This window comes from Micromys minutus (assembly GCF_963924665.1).
Source record: "Micromys minutus genome assembly, chromosome: 16".
NCBI classification, from domain to species: Eukaryota; Metazoa; Chordata; class Mammalia; order Rodentia; family Muridae; genus Micromys; species Micromys minutus.
This window is the reverse complement of record NC_137985.1, coordinates 11,127,420-11,137,430: the sequence shown is the minus strand read 5'-3', so window position 1 is coordinate 11,137,430 and position 10,011 is coordinate 11,127,420. Positions and strand designations below refer to the sequence as shown.

Sequence of the window (10,011 nt, the reverse complement as noted above, 5' to 3'; positions counted from 1 at the left end):
CACCTATGTGACTCTCGGATTCCCATCCACACAACTGAAGCATCTCTCTTGAGAAAGCTGGGTCCTTTCCCTGGGTCTGTATCTAAGGAATCACTGCCCCTGCTAGCCTGTGGGCTGTTGCTTGCACGCACTTGGAGCCTGGGGGAAGTTGGCAGAGCCCTGGAGGCCTAGAGCATCCGGAGCATCTGCGGTCACTATGACAACCTCAGACGCCTTGCGTTCCAGAGCAGCCGGTGGCGGAGTTGAGAGGCCTGGTAGCCTGGGCTGTGGGCCTTGGAGACCCCGGTGGCATGAGGCGGCAGGAGGCGCTGGTGGTGACCGCAGGGACAGCATCAGAGGTGGGCCGCGACGGAGAGCAGCCTAGACCCGCAGGGCTGGGGTGCCGCGTGCGTGCTGAGCCTAGTGGCCCCCAAGAGCCTCGACAACAATGTGAGTTCAGCTCTAGCTTCAGACCTTGGCGGAACCAGTGACAACAAGACGGGTGGGGGGGGGGGGGGCGACCCTAAAGTGGAACTATTTGTATCACTTACGGTTTCTGGGGGAGGGATCAGAGCTGGGAGGTAAGGATACTAGCAGAAAGCTACTGTGACTGCAGGGACAGCCATGGAGGCAGGCCTCCAGAAGAGAGAACAGGGAGCAACGTAGGGCCTTACAATCTCCTCAGGCCAAGGGCTATGTGGAAGGAGGCTATCTTCCCTTCACCAAAGATTCCTGAGCCCAAGGGCTAGATATCGCCCTCGACTGAGTTGGTCCATAACAGCACTGTTTTTTAAAGGGACCATAACTTCATTAACCCAGAGGAATATATACAATGGTGTTGGGTTGGAGCTTCGTAGCACACCACTTGTCTAGCATGCTCCAGAATCTAGGTTCACTCCCTCATACTTGTCTGAGAAACGGGGTTGGAAAAGCTCACCCCTCCCCAAGCATCTCATTTCTATGTGTGGGATCTGCCTCCCCCATGTTTATACATTTCTCTGTATAGGTATGCGTATAGGCACACATGGAAACACGGTGGTCCCTTTTCCAGCTCCTTCCATCTCCCAGATCAGGAAGCCAAGGCGTAGAGCAGAGGGAAGGGGATGAAGCCAGCCAGGGCTGGCAAACACTTAACCCTCAACTCTCATCTCTGGCAGGCAGAGCCCACAAATCACTACCTGGTTTAGAATTTCACACTGCGTTTTTCCTATGTCCTCTGCCCATAGAATATGCAAACAATATTTGAATCAGTAAAGACTGTCTAGAGGCCACTGTAACTGATTTCTAAGAGGGTTGGAGCATCCTGTACCTTAGCAGCTGGTGGTGGATGAGGGCCAAAGAGAAATGCAATCAGTTTCCAGGGCTGCTTAGAGCCTCCTTGATTGCCTCTCTGGGGACTAGCTGGAGCATCTGGAAGCTCCCTCTGCTTGGGCACTCTAGGAGAGAGTTTGCTCATAATACGAGTAATTACATTCATCCGAATCAGGGAGAGATGGGGGCCAGCCTCAGGCTGGGAAAAGGTTAACTTCTATGAGTTTAATCTCTTAAGACTTATTTTATTACGTGTGTGTGTGTGTCCATGCATCTGTGTATGTTCATGTGTCCTTGTATGTGGGTGGTCACAGAGGCCAGAAGAGGGCATTGGATTCCCTAGAGCTGGAGTTCCAGGCTGCTGTGAGCTGTAGGTACTAGAAACAGAATGCCCATACTCTGAAGGGGCAGCAAGCATTCTTAATTGATGAGTCATCAGTTGGAATCTTTAAAGCTGAAGATGCTGAGGTGAGGCTGGCAAAGCCGGACTACAGCACTCGCTATGCAACTGTGAGGACCCGAGTTCAAATCTATGTAGACACAGTAGCATCCACCATGTGCCACTGGTGAGACAGGAAGCTAGTGCACTAGAGTTCCTGCATGTTCAGAAGACAGTCTGACAGTACGCAATGGCAAACAACCAAGAGAGAAGAGACTGTCTCAAAGGAGTGTTCTCTACACACACACACACACACACACACACACACACACACACACACACACACACTGCAGTCTACATCTGGACTGCAAGATCCAGGCACAGATCTGTCTTACCCTTTACTTTGCCCTCATCCCCAAGCCAAATATCAGGAACAGAATAGGTCTTTGACCGGAATTCATTGCTGGGCGCAATGACACATACCTGTAGTCTCAACAGGTTTCACAGCTGCCACAAAACAAAGCAGAGCACAAGCCCCGAACCCCTCCTGATTGATAGACAGAAGTTCACAAAATTCTTCACCATACTTAAAGAGAATCCTAAAGCCTACCGCACAGGAACTATAGGAAAGGATGAAGTACTCCAGACCAGAAGCTGTGATGAAAGAGATGATCCCCAGACACAGCTAACATGGCAAGCAGTCTGTTGGTTCTAAGGAATGACATACCATTTTTTAAAAAACAATTATTCACATAGGAAGGGCAGCTGGAAGGCTGGCGATAAATCTATTGCTTGTCTTTCCGTTGATTCTCGGCCTTTGGCTACAATCAAGTGTGTGAATGAATGTCTTTCCAGGGAAGACGTTTCTATACTGTGAGCCCCACAAGAGAATCAAGGAGGTTTTGGAAGAAGAGCTTTCTATCAAGAGGGATGAATGTCATGTGAAAAGCCCACCTGCAGGTAATCTTGTCACAAGGAAGTATATTTGCCAAATGAATACTAAGTTGTCTGTCTGACAACACGCTGTTGCTTTATTTGTAATGAAACAATAACTGCCAAGAGAAGTAAGTTTCTGGGAAACCTTAGAGTGCTTTTTGGCCTCTGTCCAAATATACCTTCACAAGCAGAGGAAAATGAACGAGACATGTTTTTCTGTCTATACTCTTGGGTACTTCTTTCCATTAAATCGTAAGGCAAACACTTTCACATGCTTGGGACACACAGTAACATCTTCAGACTCATCAGTGTAGATTGGCTCAATGGCAGGAGTTCCCAAATGGTACATTGTACCTGGATGCCTAGACTACCAGGTTCCCAGGTGACTGGTGCTCCTTGTGCAGAGCCCCTCCCTGGAAACTCCTGTTACAGCAGAATGCCAGTCACTAAACCGGGTCAAATCACCAGAAGACCTCATTTTAGCAAATGTCACACAGCACACACGAGTGACATAACTGGGTGTGGATAGCTCTCAAGATGGTTGACGTGATGCCCAGACATACGTCTGGGATGAGTGGCCCCATGTCAGCAACTGATCCCTGGGAGAATACTTATAATCAGGTTTTTACTAGAATGCTCACGGGGTCTTGAATTTCCTAGAAGAAATAAGCAGGGCAGCAGGGTGACCCATGGGATAAAGACCTGGGAAAGAAAGCCTGTCCACCTGAGTTCACGCCCTAGAACCTACCTCACCGTTTTAATCAGCCGTGGTGTTTACTTTTGGGTCTTACTGTGTTGCCAGAGACATGCAGCATCTTCAAGAAAAGCTCTAAGTCTCCTCTGCATGCTGTGAATAGATGCAGAACGGCCTATATTGAATGGTTTTGGTGGTTAAGCGACTTTTGTCCAAGTTCTTATAGTTTAGATTTAGCTTCATTGTTTTGAAGGATCACATAGAAGCTAGATAAGGAATTTGCCATCGTCCAAGGAGCAAAGGAATGTTGTATTGTTCTTACTGAGTGCGTTTTAATGTGTGACAGCCTAAGAGAATAGGAAGGAAACGTTTGTTTTTCTAAGTATTTTCAAACATCCACTTAGCATGCAGCTACCAAGGCTGCATTTTATGGAATCCACCAGAGGGCGCACAAAGCCACTATTTTACCTAGAAAAGTCTCAAAGTAGAAATTAGATGATAAAAAGTTGTGCTTTACAGGGCTCCTCCAGAACAGGGACCCAGTACCGGGAGAGAGTGATAGCCTCTTGCCCACTGCAGTGTGGGCAGCCCCTAACAGGCGTGCAGAGACCATGGTGACACCTGGAGCCTCTTATTACCACACACAGCCTGGGCTGCACAGGAATGCCGTCTTAGCGATGTACAGATGCTAAGAGTGAGTGTGCACAGAAGGCTGCCTCTATTCGTCCTTTCTTCTCTCTTCCCTTCTGTAATACACTTTGGTCCCCATGAATTTAAAAACATTTCCAGCTTGCAAATAACCTTCCTCTTGAAGGCCAAACCTGTAGTTTCTCCACCAAACCCATCCCTTCAGTGGCATCTGGCATGACTGTCTATCTACTCCTTTCCGTGCTCAAAGCCTCAGTATGGCCTGGAGAGCATCAGTGTCCATCCCCCTGCCTCAGCTCCAGTCTTTTTGTCACCCCTTTCTCCCTTACTTCTCTGCCTCTACTTGACCTCAAATATATGAATAACTCACTCTCCATTTTTTTGAGTCAGGGTTCTCTATATGTAGCCTAGGCTAGCCTCAAACTCATAGAGATCTATGTGCCTTTGCCTCCCAATGCTGGGATTAAGGCATGCACTGCTACATCCAGAATTCCAGTCTTTCAGCTTCTACATACGGCCCTATGATAACCACTCCAAAGTGTCTAGCTCCTGCCTCAAACTCGGGGCCTACTTGACTTTCCAGCTGACGTCTGGTTGCATTGGCGGCATTACAGTGAGCATGGCTGCCTTCCAAAGGGGTGTCTGATCAACTCCCCAAAGTTCGTAATCCTGAAGAGAGCTCCAATTTCTGCACCCAGATTTTTTGACCCACTCTTCAGAGTTCGCCACATCAAGAAGTAGCACACGTTCTATGTACTTGATTAGGGCAACATTTAGAGGTCAGGTCCTCGAGCCCCGTTCCAGACCACAGCTAAACTTGCTGACCCCATGTGTGGAACAGCCCTGTCTCTCCAGCTGCACTTGACTCGATCTTCCCTCACCTCCCTCAAGAGCAGTAGGGCTTGCAGCTGCTTCCACTGTGGCCTCCTAAGTCTGTTCTCCACACAGAAACCAGAATGGTCTACAGGACTAATCAGGTCACCTCCACACTCAAACCTTTACAGAGTCTTTATTGTTTTAAATTAAATCCCATCAACTTGGGAAGTGGAGGCAGGAGGATCTGGGGTTGAAGATCATCTTTGGCTCTATCGTAAGTTCAAGGCTAGCCTGGACTACAGAAAGCCTGACACAAACAAACACTAGAATAAGTCACACTCTTTTGCTCACTGGGCCTCTGAAAGGTTTCTAGGTTTTCTAAGGTTATACTACACATGACAGAATCAGACCTGAAATCCATGTCCAATCCCAAAGCTACTTACTTTCTACTTAGGCTGTTCTGGTGACACTCAACCAAGCCCCCTGGGGTTTGTGTCAATGCTCACTGGTTCAAGAGTTCAACGTTTAATGAGCCTGATGGTTCGAGCCTGGACTCTGTGACACTAAGCGGTCCTGGCTTTCTTTCTGGAGTGCTCTTCTCCTTTGTTCCTTATGAACTGCTGTTGCCCCCTTTACCCAGCACTCAGGTTTGCCAGGATGATGGCCACTATCTTCTGTCTTGCCCCACCAGCTCATTCTGAGTTCCTCCACTGTGACCGCACTAGCACACTCCTGATATTTCTGTCTTTGGCAGACTCTCTTCTGGGTGTCCCTTAATCATTCCGGATTGGTTAGGAAAAGTAACTACCCTCACCTGACTCCACCCCACCTCGCCAACTTGCTTCTCCCCTGTGTCAGTGGCTACCAAATAACCGGACCACTCCAAAATCTTCTCCATCTCCAGGCAGCCATAACCTACTTTAGTAAGGCTTAGTTTAGATCACTGCTCATATGCCAACTCATCCTTCAAATACATATATTTTCTCTGTAGCATATACTTTATCAGAGCCAGTTGTCAACGTAAAAACATCAGACCCATACCTGTGATCCAAATACTTGAGTAGAAGCAGCAATAATCAGGAGTTCAAAGTCATCTTTGACTACATAGAGGGTTTGAGGCCAGCTTGAGTTTATCAGACCCCATCTTAAAGAACCTACAAAAGGGGGTGGAGATATAGCCCAGTCATAGAGCTCTTGTCTAGAATGCACAAGATCCTGGTTTAATCTCCCCCAAACCCCAAGTGACATCAGATCTGTGTACCCACAATGTATAGGGTGCAATGTACAGTGTATAATGGATAAGGCCTAAGCTATGCTGTCAGCTAGCAAGTCTTAGGAGTCACTGCGCAGGAATTACAATCTCTTGACAAATCTCGGAGCATGTTTACACAGAGAACATGGGAGGCCTGGGAGGCAATGCTTGAAACTGGCCTTTCAGGGTCTCTTATTCACCGCTCAGCCCACAAACTATCAACCAGAACAAGTACGAATTTTTAAAGATAAGTTTATCTTCCCTGTGAGATCAACCTGAGGCACTGGCTAGAATCTCTAGGGGTGGGAAGCATGTGTGGCTTTGTAATTTTTTAATTTAGAATGAAAACCCACTGAAAAAGGTCATTGAACAGAAACACTGAAGGGCATGAGGAGAGAAAATCTCTAGAAGGTTTTAGGATAGGGTCTGTGTCTTTGGTGCCTGCTGCTCTCTTTCCTTCCTGGCCAGGTATCCCAGCTCTGAGGCACTGCCCCTGTCTTGTCCTCTTGCTATCTTCTAAAAGGCATGTCCCTGGAGCATGGGGGTCACTCCCCCAATAGAGCAGCTGTCTCAAAGGACTTTAGGGCATTTTTGGTTCTACTTGAATATCTTAGCTCTGGTAACTTCTTCACCCAAATCACATAGAATAAACACAGTTATTAATAGTTTTTTCTATCAGTCTTCTTTGAAAGCAATGATCACTTATGCACATTTGTGGTTCGATTTGAGGTTTTTAACACTCCTTAGCATCTGCAGGTATATTTTGAATGTTTTCTCTGTTCAGTTGTAACCTTTAACACTCCTATGACTGTATCAGGAAGAGCATCACGGAGCTGGCCCTTGCAACACTTTCCTATCCAATTCAATGGTCTTCAGGGCCCTGCTCTAGATTATAAGCTGCTTTCTACCTGCTAGATCTTCTAGGGCAAATATTGATGGTCCCCTGCCTCTGAGAGCCTATTCTCAGTGGCTGAGAGGAGCCCTTTCTCTCCCCAGACAGGACAGAAGAGGAGATTGTCTTGAATGGGAGGAGATTTAGGTTAGGTTCAAAGAATGGCTTTGATTTCGTAAGACCTAGACAGACAGAGACTGTGAAGTCTGCCCTGAAGAACAGAAAAAGGCTGACTTTCATCTTGATAGGCAGCTTCAGCCACTGCCCTCCCAGCCGGTGCGAGCTGGCCTATGGTAACGCTCAGCTTGGCAAGCCCTCTGAGCTGCCCCTGTGCAGACAGACTCAGTTCACCTTTAGACAGTGAAACCACTGTCCTTGTACCCATTTGTTAAATACAAAGCACTCTGTACGCATGCCGTCCACATCGAAGAAGAATCCTACAAGGAGGTGTTACTATCCCCACTTCAAACCTAAGGAAGTAACCCAGTGTGTTAATATGTCCAGGCTCTCCCAGCTGGTGGAAGGGGATCGGGGACTGAAGCCCCACTCTAATCTTAGCCCAGAGACTGTGTTCGCTCCTGGGCATTGCTTACGGTGGAATATTTTAGGGAGGTACCAAGAGGCAGGAGAGCATTAGTGAGACGGCTGCTGGCTCGGAGAACATTCAACAACAAAATGCTTATTACATCATAACAAGTCATGGCAGCTTACCTGAGTTCACTGACTCAGTCAGCCTGCATTGTGCTTTTCTTTGTGGTTCAGTTTGTCTTGGTCAGGGTTGTTATTTCTGTGATAAACCCCATGACCAAAGCACCCAAGGGAAGAGAGCGTTTATTTCAGCTTATAACTCCAGGGCCACAGTTTGTCACTAAGGGAAGTTGAGGCAGGAGGTAATGCAGAGGCTATGGAGGGATGCTGCTTCCTGACTTGCTCAGCATGCTCTCTTACATCCCATGGGGCTGTCTGCTCAAGTTTGGAACCACCCACAGTAAGCTGGGCCCTCCTTCATCTATCACCAATTACAAAAATGTCTCCTCCCCCAGCATTGTCCACAGGCCAGTCTAGTGGGGACATGTTCTCATTTGAGGTTCCGCTTTAAAATGGAGTAGCTTGTGTCACACTGGCACAAAACCAGCCAGCATAGAAGTTAACAACATAGCTGAACACTGAATGCATGAAGTGTATCAACGATTAAGTAGATGGCGAGCGCCTCATGTGGCTTCACCGAGCTGAGTATATTCTGCCCGAGTCGTTGGAAGCACAGTCAGCCAGGAAAGTCCCTTTGAAGCCCTTTGTGGGAGGACAACACACTACTCACGATCATTGTCCTTCTCCTACCACGTTCACAGTGGTCCTGGATGGCATCTGGAGCATCCGAAGGAATCTGCCAGTGGGAGGCACCATACCAGGACAGCAGAGCAGGAACAACTCCCTCCCACAAGCCAAGTACTACTCGAGGCACGGAGGGCTGAGAAGTAAGACCCCTGGACCCCGGACCCCCATGGCTGAGGGGATTCCACAGTTTACAACGCACCCTTAAGCACCTTAGTCAGAGGCCAACCTTTCCTGTTGCTTCTGTCCGGTCGCAGTTTACTTATCCACTGTCTGTCATCCTGGGACAGTCTGGCTAAGGAGCACACCTCCACAGACATCAGGGAAGTTCCTACCGAGACTTTGGCATCTGACTCTACTTTGTATGAACAACTGTTTTGCACACAGCCAGGCTCTGGGGTGGGGGCAGGGGTCATGATCATTCCTGTCTTCTAAATGGGTGATGAAAGGGAGGTGAGGGAACTAAGGAAGAACTGGGGAGTCTCTCCCTTTAGTCCAGGTACTCGTCAGGAAAGTAAGCTTAGAGAGAAGCATTCCTCATTCCTTCCTGTCTCAGTGTCTGTCACAAACCTTTAGCAGGATATGGGAAGGAGACAGAGGTCTTGACCAAAGAGCGATGTGCTGACACTGTAGGGAAGTGCAGTCGGTACAACATCACTCTACAACTGGGAGGTGACCCTGTGTGCAAAAGCAGCGGCACACAGAAGCCAAGCATGCTCTCTCCCTGTCCCCCACCCCTCTCCCCGTTATCCCCTCTCTTTCTCCCTCCCTCCCTTCTTTCCTCCCCCCCCCACTTTACAGACATTTTTGTTATGTGTGTATGTGCTTGCTAAGTACCTACAGAGGTCAGAAACAGGATTAGATTTTTTGGAGTTTGAGTTAAAGGCATTTTCTGTTGTTGATGCTGGGATCCAGACTTTGGTTTTCTGATAGAGCAGTTCACATTTTATTCTGTTTAAGAATTACACCTACCGTAAGGAATTGGCACAGAAAGGTTGAAGAATTTACCCAGTGTTACTTAGCTATTGAGGGAAATGCTTTGAACCCAGGGAGCACATCCCCAGAGCCCATGCCTGAATTTATGAGGTGCCCAGAGCCCAGAGACTGGGGATGTAGTACCCATCAGTGACAAGTGGGTACAGCACAAGTACTATCAAAGAGGAGACAGGGGACAGGCCTGCGAGAGTTGGATGATGAAGCCACTGACAGCCGAGACACAAGATTAAAGGACAGAACAGCTGTGAGCATGGGTTGGCAACGATAAAGCAGTTGCCATGATTTTACCTCATGGGAGGCAGGACAGCAAGCATTTTACAGATCAAACATTGAAGATGATACTCTTTATCTTCCAGGTAGTATAATTTGTTAACAGGAAGGACTTTATGATCCATGGTCTGAGGGGTTGTATAGTGGAAAATTCTCGCCTCTGCCCATCTGGCTTCCAAGACTGTGCTGAACCATTGGCCATCCTAACAGAGCTTCTTGTCACTGAACAACAGGGTAGAGCCAATTAAATCATCTGGTTGTGGTCAACCAGGCACAAATGCCAGGGCTGTGCAAGGCAGCATTAGAATCTGAGAAAGTACATCTATAACCCAGACAGTAATCAATGCTCTGAGTAAACTTGATTTGTCCTGTGATCTTAGCTAGATAGGCCGACCCTGGAAGATCCTTGGAGTTCACTGGCCAACAAACCTTGACAATTCAGTGAGCTCCAGGTCCAGTGAGCAATCCTGTCTCAAAGAATAGGGTGGGGCCAGTCAAGAAGCATT

General features: G+C 47.8%; 1 protein-coding gene across 1 annotated transcript; it reads left to right on the top strand.

Annotated features, from left to right (window-relative positions):
• Nucleotides 1-290: 290 nt before the first annotated feature.
• Nucleotides 291-8,447, top strand: LOC308430859 (uncharacterized protein C11orf97 homolog; the record flags this gene model as incomplete). The annotated part of the gene is made up of 3 exons (XM_080930142.1): nt 291-429; nt 2,525-2,629; nt 8,257-8,447. 3 exons carry the CDS (start codon nt 291-293, stop codon nt 8,445-8,447), a joined length of 435 nt encoding a protein of 144 aa, XP_080786268.1.
• Nucleotides 8,448-10,011: the final 1,564 nt, after the last annotated feature.